General features: G+C 41.9%; 1 protein-coding gene across 3 annotated transcripts; it reads left to right on the plus strand.

Annotated features, from left to right (window-relative positions):
• Positions 1 to 1,574: 1,574 nt before the first annotated feature.
• CTPS1 (CTP synthase 1) lies at positions 1,575 to 23,767 on the plus strand. 3 transcript variants are annotated; one of them, XM_035117267.2, is made up of 19 exons: positions 1,575 to 1,708; positions 6,173 to 6,350; positions 7,135 to 7,305; positions 8,265 to 8,365; positions 9,463 to 9,579; positions 10,747 to 10,830; positions 11,074 to 11,154; positions 11,384 to 11,535; positions 12,381 to 12,513; positions 13,822 to 13,910; positions 15,574 to 15,668; positions 16,322 to 16,384; positions 17,084 to 17,127; positions 18,345 to 18,441; positions 19,522 to 19,577; positions 19,676 to 19,772; positions 20,394 to 20,538; positions 21,844 to 21,934; positions 22,764 to 23,766. In XM_035117267.2, the coding sequence occupies exons 2-18, from the start codon at positions 6,185 to 6,187 to the stop codon at positions 21,926 to 21,928; spliced, it is 1,776 nt and encodes a 591-aa protein (XP_034973158.1). In that variant the 5' UTR covers positions 1,575 to 1,708; positions 6,173 to 6,184; the 3' UTR covers positions 21,929 to 21,934; positions 22,764 to 23,766. The 3 variants fall into 3 exon arrangements, with proteins under 3 accessions (XP_034973158.1, XP_034973156.1, XP_034973157.1); XM_035117265.2 differs by lacking the exon at positions 1,575 to 1,708 and adding an exon at positions 2,102 to 2,409 and having other exon boundaries at positions 22,764 to 23,767; XM_035117266.2 differs by lacking the exon at positions 1,575 to 1,708 and adding an exon at positions 2,988 to 3,117 and having other exon boundaries at positions 22,764 to 23,767.
• Positions 23,768 to 23,827: the final 60 nt, after the last annotated feature.

Consider the following 23,827-nt stretch of genomic DNA (forward strand, 5'->3'; position numbering starts at 1 on the left):
AGGCAGAGGTGTGGCACGCCGCCTGCAGGGGCATGGCGCCCAGCACGCGCACCTGTGTTCCTCCGCCAGTGTCATAATCCCTTACCATTGGCTATGCTGGCTGGGACTGATGGGGGTTGGAGTCTGGAAAATTTCTGGAGGACCATAGGTCCCCCACCACAGCAGTACAGTATCGAGACTACAGGGTTTGTGTATTTAGATATACACAATGCTGACAATATCAGCAGCAAAGTAGGAGCAATAGCGATAGAGACACGTTCTTCTACATGAAGGTCCCAGGCTCAAAACCATTATCTTTTCAGCTAAAGCAACTGATGAGTAACATGCTTCTCTGCCCGAGACCTTGCACATCTGCTGACAGTCTGAGTTGACAAAAATCTATTTTAAGAAAGTCAGCTGCTTCTACTGTCCTTATTTTCGGTTATCTGTACAATCTCCAGTTAAAGATTCGCCATGAATGAAAACAAACTGACACCTGCACTTTTGCAGATCTGATGACAATACTGGGCTAGATCCCCCTCTTTCCTATTTTGAACATGTTTTATATATTTACTGTTTGCTATTTTGTTGCACACTGTTCTCAAGGGTTTTACTGGTGGGCAGCATAGAAACTTCACAAAACCAAATAAATCTGTTTGACTTAGGTCAAGGCAATTTGTTTTAAAGTAATGCATGTTTACTGCATGAGATTAACGAGACAGCCCTCGTGTACAGGCTAACAATGGCAACAAAAAGCTACAAACACAAAAGGAAAAGGGGAGGGAAGAGGAAAGCCTGCTGCAAAGGACCAGCGTGAATGATCAGGATGCCCAATGAAGCTTGTCACTCAGCCACGTCAATGGAATAGGCCCTGTTTCCCATGCCTCCCTCTGCTGTAAGTACCCTCTCTAATGCCTGGCCATATCTGAAGTTTGGAGGTGGCAGGTGCTACAGTTGCGTGGCCAAATATGCAGCGAGCAAGGGTTGTTCAGGAGGATTTCAAGGAAGACAACCAAAGCAGCAGCAACCCTGTGCCAGCTTACCGGGAAACAAGCCTTTGTTCAACGCAGCAGAACACACGTCTCCGTAGACAGGGGTGCCAACTTGAATAAAATATTGGGGTGGCGGGAGCCCAGGTAAGCCTCACTCTTCAGAAGTGATCATAATACGCGGCACACGCACACCATTTGGACAGCAATGCTCATCAACTTGGGGACAGCAATGCCCTCAAATATTTTATTGGGGGCCCCTAAAAGACCTCGTTCCCTAGGACCCGGCTCCTACGTCCACAGACCTGCATACGATCGCGAGCCTGTACGCGTCTCCATGGCTCATCCTCGGCGCCCATCTAACGCACATGCAATTCATTCATTCATTCATGCACTCACTCCATTCATTCTCGTCCCACCCGCGCTTCTCCCCGCCCCCTGTCAAGCGCCAGCTAATCAGAAGCGGGCGCAGAGAAGAAGGCGGGCGGACTGCGCGCGCCAAGCTCTGCGCAGGCGTACTTCCTCGTGAAAATATGCATATGTATACATGTTCTCGAGCCCGCCGGCGCCTGGCTCCTCCTCTTCCTCCCTGCCCTTTCCCCATCCCCATCCCATGTGTTCTAACCGCGCGGCGCCGGCTTCACGCGCTCGGGGCGCTGCTTCCCCCTCCTCCGGTTCCGGCCTCGAGAGATTCGGCGCAGGCGAAGCGGGCGGGCCCTTTTTCCTCCTCGGCTTCGCGGGTGAGGGGAGCGCGAGGGGGGAAGCGGCCGTTAAAAGGGGCGGGGGGAAAGCACGCGCGTGCATGGGAAAGGGTCGCGGGGGGGGGGGGGGGCGAGCTTCGAGGCTGCCGCGTAAGGAGGCGGCCAACCTGTCGGGGTCCCCCCCCCAGAAAGGAGAGTCGAGGGGGGAAGGCGGTTAGACTGAGCTGAGGAGAAGGGCGAGCGAAAGGGGTCACCTCTTTCCCTTGGCCAAACTCTCCCCATAGGCTGCCTCGTGTCTGGGGTCGTCCCTCTCTTTCAAGGGGGCTGCCTCCGTCCTTTGGGTACCACAGATGCTCAGCGATGCTGGGGTTTTTTTGGTGGGGGGAAGGGTGGGCGTTGCAGTCCAGAGACGGACCCCCCCCCAAAAAAACAGACGGATCAGGAGAGCCCCCCCCAATGCAACTAGAGGTGGCTTTACCCCATATTTAGATACAGGTCTATATGTAAGGGAAGGAGCTAAACATCATGAAACCCAGTTGTGTCAGATTATCTTAAGTGCCCCACAGCTGGTGCTGGTTTTGGCCAGCATGGCCCTAGAGGTTGAAGCGTTGGCTCTAGGAATGGCAGACCCAGGTTCCAATTCTTGGACCCCACCCCCCCAAGGTTTACTTTCTATGACACCCTGATCTGCCTCGGCAGGGTTGTTGAGAGGATAAAAGGTGTGCTTGCTTGGAGGAAAGGTAAAAAAAAAAGTACACCCCCTTCCTTATTTTTTTCTTCTTGTCTCCCCTCCCGCTTAAAGAAAGGCCTCTGATCACATCCTCAGTTGAATTCTGTGCCTCAAGAGGTTCATATTAATGACGTGCATTCCAGCCATACTCCAAATTGGGGTGATACGGCTGGTAATATCTCAAAACTTAAATGAAGATTATATTTTTTACCCTTTTATCTGATTGAGATTTTTTTGGTTCTCATTGATCGTCTCTTTCCCTGGTCTCCTTCCTCCCACTCTCCCCTGTCCCAATTACATTTTTTCCTACATTTCTTGCAATATTTATATTTCCAACTAAATATCCCCTGGCAGCATTTCCAAAACTTTTATTTCATACGAACAGAAGAAGTAATCTTTAGACTTCCCACATCCCTGTGTTTGCTGCAGTAGACAAACAGAATTGCTGTGTTGTAAGTTTCATCAAATGCAAATAGGCTGTAGACTGTGTAAGCTGATATGTTTATGACACTTTTACCATACAGTACTCTCCTTCCAAGGACTCTGGGATAATATAAGTGGTTCATCTCTTTTCATTTTAACTGTGCAATGGATTGATGACCAATGCAGGATCATCCAGAGGGGGTTTGAGGAGCCATATCTCTCCGTCCTAGTCCAAGAAGCTAACCATTGTGCCCCACTGGAACTTGCTTTTCCCACTCTTACAGCAATTGTCAAGGTATCTGGCTCTAAAAAGATTGGACACATTTATTATGGCATAAGCTGTTGTGGACTAGTGTTGATTTCATCAGATGCAATGTAGTCCACGGAAACTTGTGCCATGATACAATTACGGTATTAGTTTTTAAGGCACCATTAACCTATTCTTTACATTTGCTGTTGCTTTTGACATAAGACACACTTAATATGCTGGATTTTATGGTGATGCAAGAATCCTTTGGGTTTTTGTCAAAACTTCTAGAGAAAATTAACTAGGGTGGGATATTTAAATCTAGATTAAATCTACTACTTAATTTCATTCTGGTTGGTCTCCTTCCTTCCCCACTTTCACACACCTACTTGGCTCACACTCCTTGGCTTGCACCATTAATTTGTCCCCTACCCAGTCACATTACCACAATCATACACTTATATTCTTCTCCATTATTCCATGCCAGAGGACACTGAACTGACAGCAGTGGAGGAATTAGGTCTACCAGAATGTCTCTTCAGAGATCTTGCCGAGGTCAACCCCAAACTCTGCAAAATCATGCTGTTTGCCAGGGCTTTTAATCTGAAGATTTTCCTTTTTTGAAAGCACTGCTGGATGTTCCTGCTAGTTTATACACTATTGTTTTATTATTTTTGGTTTTATTAAGATTCTAAATTTTATTTTGTAAGATGCCTTAATTTTTAAATATATATCAAAGGTGGATTAGAAATTTTAATAGCATAAATAAAGGACCGATGGCTCCCATCCCTGTCCTGCTTTCCTTTATGATTTGTTCTGCTTATGCAGAACAAGACATATTTATGATTTGCTGTCTCGCTGTTCCTTAAAGCAAGGCATACACTATAAATAAGAGTACTGTAGTGGATTTTATGAGGTTAATTGTGTCACATTAACTTTTAAATGGAGTAAGAAGTTTTGCATACAGTTGTTCCTGTTATACACTGTGAAGAGTCAATGTAGTTTGTATCAAATTTGTCCCTAAAATTCTGGGAACTTGGAAGTCCATATCCTATTTTTAGATGGACTGCCGGTTTGCTTTGGCTGTTGCAAGTTATTCTACTTTTCACTAGTAGCTACATTATTATATTTATAGACTGCTATCAGTATGCCTGGTGTGTTGTGGTTTAATTTTTACTCTGCCTACCAAAAAAGTACACAAAGCTTACCCAAAACCAATACAATACAAAGTAAGTTTCAAAATATAGTAAACATCGTGAAAATGCAGAAATACAATCTTAAATGGAAACAAAATGACCAGTGAAACCTTACAACCGTTTAAAGCAAAAAGTGGTTTTAAAAGCAGCAAAATACACAGTACAATGGGCATTCTAAGAAAACCTTATTCATTACAGAATAGCACAAGGAAAAAGATATGCTTCTCCCCTGTGGAGTTTATAATCCAAATTTCTGACATTGGAAGGGGGGGGGGAGATGAGTAAATTAGGGAAGAATATGGAAAAGTTCTGTTACACTTTCTTATGAAGCAGTCTTAAGCATGTTTACTCAGATGTAAATCCCATTGACTTCAATGGGGCTTACTGTATAGAAAGGTGTGTCTAGAATTGCTCCCTAAGTAAGCCTTAGTTTTAGTAAGCCTTAGTTTCAGAAAGGGGCTGGAATTGTTGTTGTTGTTGTTGTTGTTTAGTCATTTAGTCGTGTCCGACTCTTCGTGACCCCATGGACCAGAGCATCTTCCACTGCCTCCCGCAGTTTGGTCAAACTCACATTGGTAGCTTCGAGAACACTGTCCAACCATCTCGTCCTCTGCTGTCCCCTTCTCTTAGTGCCCTCAATCTTTCCCAGCATCAGGGTCTTTTCCAGGGAGTCTTCTCTTCTCATGAGGTGGCCAAAGTATTGGAGCCTCAGCTTCAGGATCTGTCCTTCCTGTGAGCACTCAGGGCTGATTTCGTTCAGAATGGATAAGTTTGATCTTGCAGTCCATGGGACTCTCAAGAGTCTCCTCCAGCACCATAATTCAAAAGCATAAATTCTTCGGCGATCAGCCGCCTTTATGGTCCAGCTCTCACTTCCATACATCACTACTGGGAAAACCATAACTTTAACTATACAGACATTTGTTGGCAAGGTGATGTCTCTGCTTTTTAAGATGCTGTCTAGGTTTGTCATTGCTTTTCTCCCAAGAAGCAGGTGTCTTTTAATTTCATGACTGCTATCACCGTCTGCAGTGATCATGGAACCCAAGAAAGTAAAACATCTCACTGCCTCCATTTCTTCCCCTTTTATTTGCCAGGAGGTGATGGGACCAGTGGCTATGATCTTAGGTTTTTTTTATGTTGCGCTCTCTTTCACCCTCATTTTTTGCGCTCTCTTTCACCTTCATTAAAAGGTTCTTTAATTTCTCCTCACTTTCTGCCATCAAGGTTGTGTCATCTGCATATCTGAGGTTGTTGATATCTTCTGGCAATCTTAATTCCAGTTTGGGATTCATGCAGTCCAGCCTTTCACACAATGAATTCTGCATATAAGTTAAATAAGCAGGGAGACAATATACAGCCTTGTTGTACTCCTTTCCCAATTTTGAACCAATCAGTTGTTCCATATCCAGTTCCAACTGTAGCATCTTGTCCCACATAGAGGTTTCTCAGGAGACAGATGAGATGGTCAGGCACTCCCATTTCTTTAAGAACTTGCCATAGTTTGCTGTGGTCGACACAGCCAAATGCTTTTGCGTAGTCAGTGAATCAGAAGTAGATGTTTTTCTGGAATTCTCTAGCTTTCTCAAGGGGCTGGAATTAAATGTATAAATTAAGCCTAGAGTGTAACAACAACTTCCAAATAGAAAATCAAGTTTAAAGTATGATTGTTCTGCCTTTATTAGTTTTACCGTAATTGGACAAAGTTCACAGAAATAAGTTGGTTAAAAGATCTAACAGGTGGTATTAGTGCATTTATTCTGTAAAAGCTTAAAACATTTTCTCTTTCATTTTCTACATAGTTTCCATGTTTGGATTTAAATACCATTGTTCCAGTATCTAGGCAGAGATGTTGATGATGATGATGACGACTGTGTTGTCAAATTAATTTTTCTTTTCTTTTCCAGGTATTAAAACAAATGAAGTACATTCTGGTAACAGGCGGTGTTATCTCTGGGATTGGGAAAGGAATAATTGCTAGCAGCGTTGGGACAATCCTCAAATCATGTGGCTTGCACGTAACTTCAATTAAAATTGACCCATACATTAACATTGATGCAGGCACCTTTTCTCCTTATGAGCATGGTAAGATGGAGAAAAAGAGCAAACTTTTAAACATTAAGAATAAAATAACACTGAAGATGTTTTGAGGGATGGTGGTGTATAATTGCACTCTGACTGTTGCATTGGGGTGAGGGTTTGGAATTGCCAGTGCTATAGATAGTGAGTTGGTGACAACTTTTTAGGGTACAATATAGAAATACTGGTTAGTATTTGTAGGGAAGAAGGTACCGTATTTTTCGCTCCATAAGACACACTTTTTCCTGCTAAAAAGTAAGAGGAAATGTCTGTGCATTTTATGGAGCGAATGCATGGTCCCTGGAGCCGAATTGCCCAGGGGTGAAAAGCAGATCGTTCTTTTAATATATTTTTTAGAAAGAGCTAAAGGTTAATGAGGGAAAGAGAACCCGCTCAGCAGCTGATTGCAATAGATCAGGAGGGAGATAAGAGAAGCTAGCTCCCTTCCCGGCCCCACCCCCTTGCTCAGGCCTCCATTGTTGTGTTTCGTCAGTGACATGTGACTGGCTGATTAGATTAGCTGTCTGGAAACTGTAGAAATGGCTCCCTTTCCTTTCCTTCCCTTTCCTAAAGAAGCTGCAGAACTGTGAGTTGAACTCCATAAAACAGGATTTTCTCCCCTTTGCAAAAAAGCTGCACAACTGTGACTTGATCCCCCCAAAAACAGGGCTTTCCCCCTTTCCTCCTCTAAAACTTAGGTGCATCTTTTGGTCAGGTGTGTCTTATGGAGCAAAAATACGGTAGTTACTGCTTCAAGCAAGTCTAACTTATGAATGTCACTTGATTTTAGGTGAAGTGTTTGTGTTGGATGACGGAGGGGAAGTGGATTTGGATCTGGGCAACTATGAGCGCTTTCTTGATATCCGACTCACGAAAGACAATAATCTGACCACAGGGAAGATCTATCAGTATGTCATCAACAAAGAAAGGAAGGGAGACTATCTTGGGAAAACAGTTCAAGGTAGGATATTGGAACTGGGTTCACTTGGCTTTAATAGAGATCAGCATATCAGTGTTTCCAGTATTATGGTTCTCTGTGTACTTCAGCTGAATGCTGTTCTGATCTGTATCTGGCAAAGATGGGCATGTTCACATTTATCCCTTCCCTCTTCTGCCCATTTGTTATTGGCTTTCATGGTGGCATGCACAGTTGAGAAAAGTATACAAATAATTCTAAAAATAAGACATGACAACACTTGATATATACTTATATGTGGACAATATGCAAATCGTTATGCTGTGGTTTGGCTTGTGAAGTTCAAATTGATCATTTATGTTGTTTGCTGACCTAAAATATCTCTGCCTTGATTTGTATTATTGTCAGTATTTCTACTGCTTGGAACAGGAGTGGCAATTTCCTGGGAACAATGTGTTTGGGACAAGGCTATGGTAATCCCCACGTCATCTGGGTATTTATTAGGAATATTGGGAGGGGAACTAAATCAGTATATTAATGAAAATATATAAAGTATATCAAAGAAAAATATACCATATTTACGTGAAACTAATGCACCTTCGAATTTAATGCACATTTCAATTTTTGAAATCAAAGAAGTATTTGCTGGTGCTATCAAATCTAATGCACACCCTAATATGGCCAGAAAAAGGTGTGCAATAAATTTGGGTAAATACGGTGTATAGTAGCCCTGGTTCTTGGTAACAGTTTTCCAATGGCAGGGTCGGCTTCTTTTAAATAAAGAAGAGTAGTCTATGTTGAGAGGGTTCTAAAACTAAGACATAAACTGAGGAATAGGATTTCAGCCCTATTCATGTTATGTGCATGTCACAACAAATATCTATTGATTAATAGGGCACTGCTCTGTGTTGGGTATGAAGCATGTGAACTCTAAGATACTGGTTTTATTACTGTTTTTAGTTTGAAAATGGACAAATATATTCTTGTCTTGTCTTGTTTTGCAGTTGTACCCCACATTACAGATGCTATCCAGGAGTGGGTAATGAGGCAAGCACGAATCCCAGTAGACGACGATGGCATAGAACCTCAAGTCTGTGTGATTGAGGTTGGTATCCATGATCTGTTGCACAGGTTAAAGGCTGAATATTGACGTGTCTTGCTAAACCATAGAGTAGTGCAGTGTGGGTGAGCTGTAGGAAGGTTGTGCCTGATGCTTATTCTCTTTCTCACTTGGCCATTGTTTTTCATGCTGGCTTGTTTCAGACAAACCATAGTTAACATCAACAGTATTCTTCTATTTTGGATGAAATAACAAAGCAAAAGTGTAAGTGAAAAATTCTGATCTTTTCCTCCTTGTGTGGGACAAGGAGCGGAGTAGGTGGTATAAGAACCTAAGATTTGCTGCAGTTCTGGTCACCAGTTTGCGGTAATCCATGTATTTTTTAGAATAACATGCAAATTTTGCCAAAGAGTTGTATCTCATTTTAGTCACACTTGGAATAGACAAACATGGCTTACCTAGCTCTATTAAGTCCTGTGAGTCTACTTAGATGGATGCAACCCAATATATTTTTAGGAAATGTCATATACAATACTCTGGTTAGAATTCTGATAGGGGCATTTGAGAGAGTGTCAGCAATTCTCTCCCTCCTTTTAGCAAGTTCTTTTTGTTCTTTGTTCACCTAAGGATTTGTTGTTTGCCTTAAAGTAACCTTTCCAAACCTTGAGAGAGCAAAATCTTTCATATGTTCTCCAGATAACATAGCACTAATTTTCTGGGAAGATTTTGCTTGCAGTCACAGAATATGGAGGAAATTTAAAAGAAAAAAATACAAAAAAAGAAAAGAAAAAATATATTGGTTGGGTCAACTGGAAATGTAAAAGTGTGAAGCACCTAGTTGACCTTGCTTGGTTGGCAAACACTTTTATTTGAATCCAGGCTGAATTAGTTGAACTTTAGTCCCATTCAAAGAATTGGGACAGGATACTTACTGGTAGTTATTGCTTAGTACCCATTGAAATAAATGAAACTGAAGTGGAGGTAACTTAGTCTGGATCCAACCTATGACTTGCATCATCCAGCATCTTATTGCATAACATACTCTGAGGTGAACTGCCGATAGTTATACAGGGTGACATTGACACAGTCTTTGTGTTCTAAAAACAGAGTATGGTGCTTAATTCCACATCTCTCTGTTTTAGCTTGGAGGAACTGTAGGAGACATTGAAAGCATGCCCTTCATCGAGGCATTCCGCCAATTTCAATTCAAAGTCAAGCGGGAAAAGTTTTGTAATATTCATGTCAGTCTGGTACCACAGGTAAGATCTTCAGTATAAGGTTGTGTTTGTTGTTTCAGACAGTTGCAGCATTACATAAAGAAATTTTGTAAGCTGCCCTCATTATTTTGGTAGAGTGGAAAAATAAGTCTCCCTAAAAAGCAAACTATTTTCATTTGTAAGCTTCTTAACTAGTTTGGGGAAACTTTTTGGTTCTTTAATGGTGTTGCTTCATGTCTGATGATTAGAACTGTGTCCTTGGAAATGGGAAATGGAGTTGACTTTTTTTTAGCATTATGAACACCAGTACTTTATGCCTTTTTTCATACTATTTTTAAAAGCAAAAATATTAAGTAAAATATAGTAATTCAGGTGATCTTCATATGTTGTGAAATACAAACACTAGTTGATGTTTGTATCAAATTGCATAGATTATCTCTGGAGAAGTAACCTGAATCTACCAGGCACTACCTAAATTGTCTTGTACATCTTTATGTGGAAGTACTTCCTATGTTCAATGGGTCTTCTCCCTCTTACATGCTTTATATTGCATCTTGGGCACCTCAAATTACTGCTTCACTTGATATAGTCATCATAAAAATTAGGTTACAATCCTATATACAGTATTAAATCCTTTTGGAAATTGTGGGAGCTACTGCAACATAAACATTTATTTTTATGTCAGCTTCTTGTAGCAAAGTTGCTGTCATATAGTTGATTACTCAAGTATTTAATATCCAGTAAGAAATCACTGGCTTCTGAAATAATGTAAGTAAATGTCTTAGTATATGACATTAATAGCTTCTTTAATTTGTATTGTAATAAATTTAGTGGAGCCTTACTCGTATATATAGAAAAATACCCCAAGCTCCTGTGAGTTTTGCTCATCCAAATAGAAGCATTAAATCATGTTCCTGAAAGCATCTGATAAGGAATTAATCAGTATAGGCACATTTAATACTAAATTGTTCAGCAAGCCTTATTATATAGCACGTGAAGCTGTCATCTAATGATGTTCAGATAAAATCAGTTTTACATTATTCTGGGCCAGTGAAAAACACTTCATTTTGCTATTATTGCTTGCTCTTTACTTTAGTGATTTGTTAGATTTACTAAAACCTGGATGATTGCTGCAGTACATAATACTTTGGAGGCTGTAGATCTGACACACTGTCTTCTCATACATATTTCTTGATGCTTGTGTGCTAGCCAAGCTCTACAGGAGAACAGAAGACAAAACCCACCCAGAATAGTGTTCGTGAACTCCGAGGTCTTGGTCTCTCACCAGATCTGGTAAGTTTACTGTGGCATGTAGAAATCACATTCAGCTGGTTTTTATAGACGTTTTCAAATGTCATAAGTCATGGGTTGGAGAGAGTTTTTTTTATATGGTGCCATAAGTATATCAACAAATAGCCATGAAGCATTTTGTTTGCAGAAGGCTACAAGGCATATTTCATTAACCTACCAAGTGCTAAAGGTTAGGTTATAACCTGGTGCAGTATTGTTTGATAACTTCACTGTTTTCATTCCTAGATTGTATGCAGATGCTCCACACCTCTAGATACCTCAGTAAAAGAGAAGATTTCCATGTTCTGTCATGTAGAACCAGAACAGGTAAAAATTGTTTAAATGTTTTGATACCGTTGGCATATTTATTTGTGTACTTAGGTCATAGATCTGGTCTGTGCATGTTGATTACAGCAAAATCTTCCCTTTGCAATATACAGCATATAAAGTTTTTTTTAAAATAAAATAAAATTATCCAAGGTACTAGAGCTGTGTATTATTCTGCACCTCATAAATGTGACATTGAGGCCATAGTATTCTTTCTCTTATTGAACAGGTAATTTGTGTTCATGATGTCTCTTCCATCTATCGGGTACCTCTTTTGCTAGAGGAGCAAGGGGTGGTTGATTATTTCCGACACCGGCTTGACCTTCCCATTGAAAAGCAGCCTAGGAGAATGCTCATGAAGTGGAAGGAGATGGCTGACAGGTGAGCTTCCTCGTAGGAAGCAACTGTACTATTCTGACCTACTGTGTTAGCAGAGGAGAGGCTAGGAGGAGAGCTTGTTTCCTTAGCCCTCTCCAGCTCCAGAGTGTATTGGCAAATATAGATTCTCTTCCTAACTATTCACCCACAGAAAAATTGTAGATAAATCTTTTTACAGCTAAGTTAGGACTTGGCAAGTTTTTCCTGTAGACTAGTTCCTGTGTTAAACTTTATCATTTTATCTTAACTGGACTGAAGTAGCTAAAATATGTGGATGAGTACTTGGAATCATAGAGCTGGAAGGGACACCGAGGGTCATCTAGTCCAACCCCCTGCAATGCAGGAATCTCAACTTAAACATCCATGGCAGATGCCCATCCAACCTTTGGTTAAAAACCTCCAGGAAAGGGAATTAAGAAGGGAAATATTTAAACTTAATTAAGGCTATAATCCTATACCATTAAGCTGGGAGTATGCCCCATTGAGCCCAATGGGATGTTTCTCATTAGACATGCCTTCATGTAGAGAAGCCTAAAAAACCCCTTATCCCCATATCTTCATTCTGTAGTGGTAGAATCCACTTTACAACCTCAGGGATCTACCATATTATTTGCATATATGGACCAGGCCTGCGAATTCTCATGCGGAATCATATTATTCATTCAACATTGTGCTTAGTATGCCTGGGCCCTAAACATATACAATATAGCATATGTGCTGCCAAAATGAGAGGCTGCTTGATCATGCAGGTCTGATCTTTTAATTAACTATTTTAGCTCATAGTATATAGTTTGCGCTATTAAAGATTAAAGATAGAAGATACAGTGTTTTGTTTTTTGTTCACACAGATATGATCGCTTATTGGAGACCTGCTGTATTGCTCTTGTTGGCAAATACACAAAGTTTTCAGATTCCTATGCTTCTGTTATCAAAGCTTTGGAACATTCTGCCCTGGCTATCAATCACAAGCTTGAGATCAAGGTATGCTTTTCCACTAGCCCCAGCAGAATCGCTGCTTTCTCTGGATTCATGTTTAAAGCAAAGGGCAGCAATAAACAGGATGTACTTTCCTGTTTTGAGAATGGTGCTTCAGCAGCAGCCAAGGTACCAATATTTCCAGCCCAAAATACTCTTGCATAAAAAACTACTGTATTTAGAAAAAAACACAACCCATTTAAAGTTACATTCAAGCAGCACTGAGGATAATAATAATAATAATAATAATAATAATAATAATAATAATAATAATAATTTATTATTTATACCCCGCCCATCTGGCCGGGTTCCCCCAGCCACTCTGGGCGGCTTCCAACAAAACAGAAATTCTAAAATACAGAATTTAGATTACAAAGCTTACTAACCTGCTGCTACTTGCATAGCTATTGGACATAATTGGTGGTAGAAGCATAATGGTGATGCTGTTTCTAATCCCCAGCTGGGTACTCTTCCTTTCCAGGGGACCAAAGATTTTGGGGAGCTTGCCATATAAAATATATGGATGGGGAAAGAGGCAATCCATTCTTCTCTTACCCCCCACAAAAGTGGATAGGAAGGTCACTAAGTAGAATATAGGTTTTGTTTACTTTAAACAGCAATTCAGATCTAGAAACTACAGGGGAAGGGTAGGCAGCCTGGTGCCCTTCAGAAGTTCTGAGCTACATCTCTCATCAGCCTCAGTCAGCATGGACAATGGTGAAGGATGATGGGATTTGAGGTCCAGAATGTCTGGAGGGCTACGGTTTGCTACTATAGGAATTCAAAACCCTCGTGGAAGAGATTATGCATGTAATGTGACACCTTGAAACCTCCATCTTTGGAGCTCCAGAGCAAACAGAAGACAACAATTGCCATGATGGCAGAAGCCCTCCACCAAATGGAAGGCTCTTAAATTGTTTCAGCCTATGTGGATGTCTTCCTTTCTTCCTTTACAAACTGTTGGATTATCTGATTGTTTCAAAAAAGATTGTTTGCATCCCACCCATCAAGATTTGTGAACGGAACAAGAAATTGACCATCAAAAATAACATCTGTTTTACAAAATCTGTATTTTTTGATGGGTGCAAAAATTCCCTGCTTCAATAATTGGAACAGTTGTGTCATATGTAGTTTTGGGGAAACAAAAATAAATATGTGTCGATCTCTTCAGATAGTGTTTGATCTGGTTGTATAATAATAATACCAGCAGTGAGGGAGGGGAAAACCTTTTTTTTAAAGCTCCAATGAGCTAAAAAATTGGTACATCTGATTCTGCTTTAATCTCACATTTTTTAAAAATGGATTTCTTCCTAGTACATTGATTCTGCTGACTTGGAACCAGCTACTCTCCAAGAAGAGCCAGTTCGATACCATGAGGCCTGGCAGAAACTCTGCAGCGCTGAGTAAGGCAAACATAACCTTGCTTTCCTCCTTGAAACGTAGTGACTCCTACTGACATCATTCTAGACTTCATTTATTGTTTCCTGGTTGGCTCAGTATTCTAGTCTGGCTGGGCCTGTTTATACAGAGTTAGAGTGGCCGTTTTACCTTCTTTTTATCTTATGAGCCAAGTAGACAATGGGTAGACTTGTGGAAATGGATGGATGAGGTTAACTTAGGTTTATTAATTTCAGTGGGTCTGCTCAGGGCAGAGCTTAGTTGCACAAAACCCAACATGCCACACATCCTATTACTCAAGAAATCATACTGCCACAAATAAGAGTCTAGAGATATAAATAGCCAATGGTCTTTCAATAGCAGTTGACTGCAATTGTTACATAGATCCTGCATGCTCAGAGGCAATTTATCACTGAATACCAGTTGTTAACTCTGTAAGATAGCTCAGTTGGTAGGGCATGAGACTCTTAATCTCAGGGTTGTGGGTTCGAGCCCTATGTTGGGTCATAGATTCCTGCACTGCAGAGGGTTGGACTAGATGATCCTTGTGGTCCCTTCCAACTTTATAATTCTTTGATGATGGTGGCAGGATTCTAGAACAGAGTATATTAATGAGATTCACTTTTTAGCTGTGAATGCATCCTTTCCCCCCTAATAAATATGTTTGTTGAGTGTTTATGGATAAAGATACAAAACAAAGGCAATACGGTACAATACAACCACAAAAAGCTAGAGTGGGGCATAAACCAAATATATGTGTACAATTCTATCCCATGGATACATAATCAGAAGTAGTGTATATTGCATTTTAGTTGTGCACTCCAAATTTCCAAGGATACTGCAGGCAGCTGTTGAAGGTTTGCACTTCCTTGGAAGGCACGTCTACTTGCATCTGTCATACATAGATTGATACTGCAGAGCACTTAAATCATTCGGAATAGTCTCTTTTGGAGATGAGGAGCAAAACAGCCATGGTGGTCAGCCTTTGAAGGCAGTCCCCTTTTATATGAGAAGTGCTTCAATTGCCTGGCTTCAGAAAGATTACTCTAATTAAACAACACGCATGAATGTAAAACATTTGTTTGAGGGGAACTACACATTTGGTGGAGACTGGTGTCTGGAAACCTGCATGTCTGCTAAGTAGCAAAGAGATTTTGAAGGTCAGACACAGCAGGCAACCCTGCATAATATACTTTACTTTAAGCATGCCTTTCTGCTGTTGCTTTGCTGTTACTTGGAAAAGATCCAAGATTGTTCACTGAACTTCTGAAACTCCTGCCCCTTGAGAGTGATTAATGAAATGTGTGAAAGAGATGGACAAATTAGTGAATGTCATATATTGGAAGAATGGTAGAAAGTTAGTATGCTGAAAAATGGACATGTTCTTTAGATCGTTGGCAGATGCACTGGACATATGACCTGAAAGGAATGTATTTGTATAACCTAGTGGGGTAATTTGCATTTTTGAGTCATGCTGTTCTGTTTCTGTGTAGATATTTAAAGTTTAAAATAATAATGAAAAGCTTTGTGGAATGCAGATGGTTCACCTTCCTGCATTGCAGGGATTGGACTAGATGACCCTTCATGTCACTTCTAACTCTATGATTCTATGAAAGTGTGACAGACTTTCAGGTGTCACTGAATGGATTTCTCCCCCCTTTTATGCAGTGGAATTTTGGTTCCAGGAGGGTTTGGTGTTCGAGGGACAGAAGGAAAGATCCAAGCTATTTCTTGGGCAAGAAAACAGAAAAAACCCTTCTTAGGTGAGAGATTTATTATTGTTGTTATTATTATTATTATCATTATTATTATTATTAGTAGTAGTAGTACTACCAACATTTATATACCACCTGTTCTTCCAAGACGCTCAAGATGGGATACATGGTTCTCCTCCCCACAACCTTGTGAGGTAGGATAGGCTAAGAGATGGTGACTGGCTAAGGGTCCCCCATTGAGCTTCATGGCTGAGTGGGGATTTGATCACTGGTCTCCCAGGTCATAGTCCAACATTCTAATGATTACACCACACTGACTCTCAATGCAGCCCTCCCTATAGAAATAGGAAGAACAGAACTTTGGCCTACACACCAGGTTGAGGTTTTAACTATTAGGCAATAATCCACTCTGATACCCGAGAATCAGGTACTTGAGTTGCTATGCAGCCTGTCAAAAATATAAAAGGCAACTGGCAAGAGGAGGGGTTTCTGGTTTACACTGATCAATATCTGTTTTCTTCATGACTTTGAGCTTGCTTGGAAGACATACAAGCAGAGATCAGCACCCCCTTTACACCCCCCCAAAATCATTGTAACCTTTTTGTCATCTTTGTGCTTATGTGGCCCCTGATGCAAATAGTGGCTGCTATGAGAGAGTTATTGGGGATTTGGAGAGAGCGCTGTGCTGTCTTTTACTACAGGAGTCTGCTTGGGAATGCAGCTAGCAGTTGTGGAATTCGCCCGCAACATCCTGGGTTGGAAAGGTAAATGCAATGATGTAAAAATACTTCATTGGGGATGGATATATGGGGGCCAATACGTAAGATTGGTAATGACTGGTGTTCATTGTGGATTGGTATAAATTACTACCTGTGACATTTAAAATGACTAGCCTTAAAGGGGATCAGCACCCATTTTTCTTCACTCTGTCCTTGTAACCGTTTCCCAAGCCACAGACATTTGTTATGCAAACTGATGTATTCCTCCAATTCAATTGAACTGATTGGAATAGGAGGTAATATTTCCCATGCATTCACTACTGACCTTAGAGTTTCACAGGATAATAGTTAAGATCTGTGTAGCATGAGAGTGCTTCAGGGACATATTGTCTCCGTAATCCCTGAATCAAGTCTGCAGGATGGGTCACAGTTTTCATGATAGCATGACCAGTACAGCCCAACTCACATCATGAGCACCCTGAAAAGTATTCTTTAGCTGTTTGTTACCGGGGTATATTAGTATTTCTGAGTTTTGTGCCTTATATGGCATGGGATGTGAGTAGTTAAAGGTTGGACTGTGAACCATAAGCTCATAGCCAAACTATGCTTTGGTCATGATCTCAAACCCTCACTTGCAGCCCTGCAATTTGGGGTCAATGCTGACCTATCCTGCAGACCTAGTGACTGATGGAAAATTAGGGTTTGCACTGCTAGCCATATCTGATCAACGTTTGTAATTGACAGATGCCAACTCTACAGAATTTGACCCCAAAACTACACATCCAGTGGTAAGTATGATGTAATTTTTGAGCCTAGGGTGGTTTTACTCCTTGCACGCCAAGAGTATTCAGCATTTTTGCCATAGAAAACCAAAAATATGAAATACGTTGGCTGGCTTGCACAGAAATTAATGACAAAAATAGATGGCTGGGGTGTGAAACATACAGTCATACCTCGGGTTACGAACACCTCGGTTTGTGAACAGTTCGGGTTACAAACTGCGCAACCCCGGAAGTGTTTTCGCTGCGCGTGTGTGCGCAGAAGCGGCGCGCGTGGTCTGCGCATGCGCAAAGCGCGAAAATCACGCTTTGCGCATGCGCAAAATGGCGCTTCGGGTCGCGTTCGGCTTACGAACTTTTCGGGTTACGAACTGCGATCCGGAACGGATCGCGTTCGTAACCCGAGGTATTACTGTACTCCCCTTATGGTCTTATGGAATGCAACCACAAATTGATGAATGGAGCAACGTGGCTATGGTGCCTATCTCTGTTGTATAATATTGAAGTCAAACCTTTCAAGGTTGTATTCAATTGAGTTTTACTCAGAGTTGAACCTTTGAAATTAATGGTCCTAACTTAACCATAACAATTACTTCAGTAGGTCTTCTCTGGGTAAGACTAGTTTTGGCCCATATGCCTGGGGAGAAAGCAAGATCTCTATCCACGTGGGACATAATGTTCAAATACGTTATAATATGGCATGTCAGATTTGATGAACATAGGCCCAGATGTAGGAGCATTTACAGTTAACACCATATTTCTGCTTTTATGTTACTTTATTTTTATTTTTTTATTGATTGACATTTATAGACCACCTTTCCTTCAAGAAGCTCAAGGTGGCGTACATGGCTCTCCCTCTCCGTGTTTTATCCTCACAACAGCCTTGTGAGGAAGCTTAGGCCATGGTCCCCCTGAGCCTATGGGTCTGTTGCATCTCTCTTCTAACTCCTCACCCCCAGCCAACCTACAAAACTGAAGGACTATCTGTTTTGTATGGAAAGTCCAGGTTGTTCTACTACAGAGCCCCATGACTCCTCTCTAAAGGAATCTCTTGACTTGATTGAAATGTGATGAAACCAGTTTTCTACTTGTAGAACACAAATGATTCAGATTGATGTTTGTGGCCTTTTTGAAAGGTTGCTTTTGCCAAGGGCTACCCTTTGGTGTATGCTTATCTTCTAATTCCTTTTCAATCCCGTTGTCCTCTTTTGAATTGCTTTCCTCAGATCATAGACATGCCGGAGCATAATCCTGGTCAAATGGGTGGGACCATGAGGCTTGGGAAGAGGAAGACAGTTTTTCACACCAAGAACTCAGTCATGAGTATGGCTCTTCCTAGACCTATGTTGTCTCTCCTCCTTTGTATTACACTTTCCTTTTGCATATTGGTGAACAGTGATGCATGATCTATTGTGTTAAGTACTGGAAGATTTTGTGCTAAACGGCTCCCACTCCTCCTCCTCCTGTTATTTTAATTAATTGATCAGTCTCCTTCCACGTATGTCCCTTATGTCCCTTGGTGATGCATACAGCATATAATAAAAGCAGTTTCAAAACAGCACAAAAAAATAACAGATGAGTTTAAAAGCAAATCAGAATGGATAAATATGGCAGAGATGTGTTGATCCAGCTGAAAAGTTTATTGGAACAAAGTTTCTTGGAACAAACTTTTCAGGGACAGAGACTTTTTCTCCCATTTCATACCAAAACTTTGTGGTGTTGGTTGGGACTTTTAATGGTAGCAAGTTTAGTGTAGACAAGAAATACTACTTCATACAATGCATATGTAAATTATGGAATTCACTGCTAGAAGATGTGATGGCCAATAGTTTTGATTTTAAAGGGGATTAGACAGCTCAGTCTGTGGCTGTTGACCATGATGGTTAAATAGAACCACGTCCAGAGATGATATGCCAGTTGCTGGGGAGCGACAGTGGGAGACAATTGCCTTGATGTCATTATTGAAATTCTTGGAGGCATCTGGTTGGCCAAGATCAGGGGTGCCCAAACTTTTTCCCAAGAGGGCCAGATTTGATTAAGTGAACATGTGTGAGGGTCGACCAAAGTTGTTGATTTTACCCCAAAGTTAGGATTTTACCCCAAAGTTGAGTTTTTTAAATATTGAACTTGTTGAGCTTTCTTTAGGATTTGACCCCATTTGACCCCAATAAATACACTGCCACAGGGGCCGGATAAAAACAGCTGGGGGGTTGGATTAGGTCCCCGAAACAGACTTTGGACATGCCTAGTCTAGATAAATCCTAGGCTGGTCCAGCAAGTCTCTTCTTTATCTTTCCTGGTGGTCCAGTAGAATTCTGAAATTTATTCTTTGGAAGCGAAGGTGTGGTGTTAATGTGTTTAGCCATTCTGTAATAAGCACAGCCATATTTTCTCCATGGATAGGAAAACTGTATGGAGACGGTGACTATTTGGAAGAGAGGCACAGACACAGATACGAGGTATGTCACCTAGTATGCAGCAATATTTATCAACCCCCGCCACCACATTGGCTTTTCTAAAGAGAAGTGATTGTATGACACCACTTTCCCTTCCATAGGTAAACCCAGAGTTGAAAAACACCTTTGAAGAAAATGGCCTGAAATTTGTGGGCCAGGATGTCGAAGGAGAGCGAATGGAGGTGGTTGAGCTGGAAGGTAAGCACTTGAATTAGTAGCTGGGAGACTGACACTGTTGTCTTAGGCGACAACTAATATGGAAAGAGGAACTCTTCCTTCCTTGGATGGGGAGAATGAATGGCAAGTACCACAAGAGTTAGTAGATGCAGCAGAGAGACAAGAATCAGGGGTCCCCAGACTACGGCCCAGGGACCACATATGGCCCGCAAGGCTCTTTTATGCGGCCCCCGGTGCCCCCCCGCTGCCTGCTCTTACCGGCGTGGCGCGGCTGCCCACTTCTGACCCGGAAAAGCGACGGAAATAGCTTGTGTGTGTCATTTCCGGTGTACTTCCAGGTCGGAGGAAGCTTCTGCACATGAACACAAGCTATTTCCGGCGCTTTCCAGGTTGGGAGTGTGCCAGAAATAGCGTATGTGCATGGGCGCACCCGGCCGCGCACGCACGTTCCCCTGCCCTCCGGCCCACCGCGCAATTGCCGTGGCGGGCATCCGGCCCAAAGCCGGGTAAGTTTGGGAACCCTGGACAAGATGATGGTACTCAGAAAAACTTTATATTGCCTATGTACTTTGGCCTGGCCTTGCCGATTGAGAGGGCTTCAGATAGTAACCTAACAAAGCATGTTATCACCCTCTCTCCTAGAGCATCCATTTTTTGTCGGTGTTCAGTTTCATCCAGAGTTCCTCTCCAGACCTATAAAGCCATCTCCCCCTTACTTCGGCCTCCTCCTGGCTTCTGCAGGGAGGCTCGCACATTATCTACAGAAAGGATGCAGACTCTCCCCCAGGTAAGTTCAGCTGGGTGTCTTGGCTCATGGTATAACTGCCGGCTTAGCAGTTCAGCATGGTGCACCAATGAGAGACTGTCTCCTATTTCTGCTAGGCATAAAAACCTTAAGGCTGTATTGTATCTTCCTTCCTTGAACTTGGGCCTACAATATCAGTAATGCCTTTGTAGAATGAAAGTGTAGGGAGTTGTTCTTCTACTGTGGCTCATTAGTCTCTGGCTCAATCTCCCTCCTTAGGAAAACTGGTCTGCTTTTATCTTTTGTTGCAGCTGACATCAATATACTGTTTGTTAAGTAGTGGAGAATACTGCTGACACATATTTTGGGTATCAGTGTTCTAAATGCTCTTTGTGATGATTAAGGTCAGTCTTCTGGTATCACTCCACTTAAAAAGAAATTGCTACCAAACAATCTCCCCCCCCTTCCCTCCCAGTGTAGTCTGGCGCTACAGTACTGCCTGCCAAAGGCTTGTGGAGTTTTGCCAGACTCAGAATGACTCTTCACAAAACTGCACTCTAGGAGCGTTGTCTCGGAGAAGCTGCAAGGGGATGTGCACAAGGCTTACATTTTCTGTGCAACATAGCAAAGGGGAAGTCCATTCATCTCCCCTGTATTTTGCAGTGTGTGTTCTAGAGGTGTGGCAGTATCCTGTATATTTCCTCAGGCAAAATGCATGCTTTCCCCCCTTGTATGCCGCACGTGGTATCCTTTATTGCTATTCTGCCCAGGACTTGAAGTTGCCCCTAGAATAAAAGGCTGCAAGAATCCTTAAAGTCACCTGGTCAGTGCCTGGCCTCTGCACTAAGAAGGTCCATGACTTTTTGACAAATTGGGCTATTTTAAAGAACAATACAAGCCACAGATTGGATGTGTGAGAATCCTTAAAGGCTGGAAAGCAGGCCTGGTGCCAGCACCTGATATCCTAGAGCAGCTGTTGGGTCTCTGGTGGCCCAGCAAGGCACACCAGCACTGATATCTCTGCCCCCCCCCTTCCACCACCAGTTAGGTGACTGGGGACTGTAAGTCATAATATTTATTTCTGTACCCTAGTGACACTAGGTCAGGTGCTGTGGGGCACTGTGCGAAATTAAAATGTTGCTGCTGTCACTGCCAGATTTGCTGAGAAGGACCATGTGTAAATGTAGCCAGCTAGGCTAGTTTGTGGAAGTCTGTCATAGGCAGACTTTTTTGACTGGCTAGGTCATTTAGATGAACTTGCCTTTGCATTGTAACTAATAAGCCAGAGCCAGAGATGAAACATGTGTAGAAGTAGTGCTTATCTTTCTAATGGTCTGAATGTTACAGGGATACCTACAGCGACAGAAGCGGAAGTAGTTCACCGGACTCTGAGATCACAGAACTGAAATTCACTGCGGTGAATCATGAGTGATTGCTGGTAATGCTGTCCTTTCATGTTCTGAATTTTCAAATTATCTTTCTTCCATCTCTCCCAGTTGTGAATTTGGGCCAACTCTCTGGGTGTTTCTTAACCATGGGGAAAAATTGGCTGGTCTTTCAGGATGGGAGGAGTGGCATCTCAAAGCGTTGTGGACAAATACAGGCAAAGCTAAATATATCATGAGATCTTCATGTTGAACCTGGCTAGTGTGCCTTGGTAGCTGTGACATTTCCATGTACATTGCCTTGGGTCCTTTTGTGGAAAGGAAAAGCACTGTGGTGTAGTGGTTAGTTTCAGACTAGAGACAAGGATTCAAACCCACAATTTGCCATGAAGTTCTCAGGGTGATGTCAATCACTATCTCTCAGTGACTATCCTATTCTGTAAAGTTGTGTCAGGAGAGAAACCGGCAAACATTTTATGCTACTGAAAGAAAGGTAGCATGTAAATTGGGCCACATTCCCTTCTGAGTAACCGTTTGGGAGCCATGCCAGTGGTGAGTGCTGTCAGAAGGAAACATACATTTGACTAATTAACAAGTATGCAGGCACAGAGAGTATCCTCCATTCAGACAAGAGGCAGTTAAAAGTTCGAGTTTCTAGCTGGGCAAAAATACTCGAGACGAGAGTATGGAGCATGAGCAGTGAGAGGGGTGGCAGAGGATGGTGTGTGGCCTGGGGAGACTCCCAAGGGCCAGATGGGAGAGGTTTGCGTGGTTTCTGGGCTGAGGTTTCTCACCTGTGATGTAACCATATTAAAACAAATGCATTTTTTATTTAAAAAAATCCTTTTGTCTCTCTTATCTACCCTCCCCCTACCATTCCAGATATGCCTAAATTTCAGAAGATCCTTCATTCCTTCGATGCAATAGTTGAACTGCTGGAATCTCTTAAATCACGTCACGATAATTGTATTTTGAAAAATCATGGCACACTTCTTTTGTTCATTTAAACTTATTTTGTATTCTGAGAAGCTGACACAGTGGTGCTCACCTGTGCACAATGGTGAGCTTAAAAATAAGAACTTCAGAAATAGAATAAAGAGTGGGACAAATTCTGCATTTCTGAAGAGCCTTGAGTCACCAATGCAAATGGTCAGTGTTGCCAAGGAGAGTATCTGTCTAGGCTTTCTGTTCACTTCCATTGTGGATGGTTCAAATTATGGTATTTACTCTCTTAGTGGATTGTGGGAAGAGAGGTGCCACGAAGAGGGGATAACTTGACACATATTGAGAAGCAAAGTGGTGAGATTTGGTGCCACCGTTGAACCTTTGTTTCCAGGAGATTCCTTTTCCTGCTAGTGAAATCTTAGAGTATTTGGTTAATTCTAATCCTAAACAAGTCATATAAATGCAGTGATATAATTAAAATAGAGTATAACACCACCACCCCTTTTAGAAGCTTGTGATGGGCGGTTTTTGTTTTTGTCCTGCTTCCTGGACTGCCATAACTCCTTGCATCAAGGGGGCCAGGTGTACAAGAAAGTGACTTTTCAGAAGCTGCCTTTGCAACTCTCATTGAGAGACTTGCCTTGGACTAAAAAGTCCAAGGCCCCACACTGCTGGGAACTTGTCATGTGACACATATGCAATATGTGGCCTGTTTCCACAAGTGTTTGGGGAGTGCTCAGCAATATATTTACTCCATCCCAAAGAAGAGGAAAAAGGTGATGCTAGGCTTCTGCAAAAGGTGGGAGCTGCATGAAAGAAGTGTTTGTAATCTCCCCTTTTCCAGTGTAGGTTGTAAGCTGCCTTTCCAGCAAGCTAGGAGAAACTCTGTTATTAAAAAAAATGTACCGCATATCTAAACACTTCTGAGTTTAATAAAACTTGGGGAACACAATCTGTGTGTCTGTTCTGGTCATCTATCAAACTTGAGGACTTGTTTTACA

This window comes from Zootoca vivipara, chromosome 6 (assembly GCF_963506605.1).
Source record: "Zootoca vivipara chromosome 6, rZooViv1.1, whole genome shotgun sequence".
NCBI classification, from domain to species: Eukaryota; Metazoa; Chordata; class Lepidosauria; order Squamata; family Lacertidae; genus Zootoca; species Zootoca vivipara.

What these genes read in the sequence shown, in the direction of transcription:
- CTPS1 (XM_035117267.2), top strand. Translation starts at nt 6,185, where the DNA reads ATGAAGTACATTCTGGTAACAGGCGGTGTTATCTCTGGGATTGGGAAA. An exon ending in TTGGTCTCTCACCAGATCTG is followed by an intron (nt 10,831 to 11,073) that starts GTAAGTTTACTG and finishes TTTCATTCCTAG; the next exon opens with ATTGTATGCAGATGCTCCAC. An exon ending in CACCAAGAACTCAGTCATGA is followed by an intron (nt 18,442 to 19,521) that starts GTATGGCTCTTC and finishes CTCCATGGATAG; the next exon opens with GAAAACTGTATGGAGACGGT.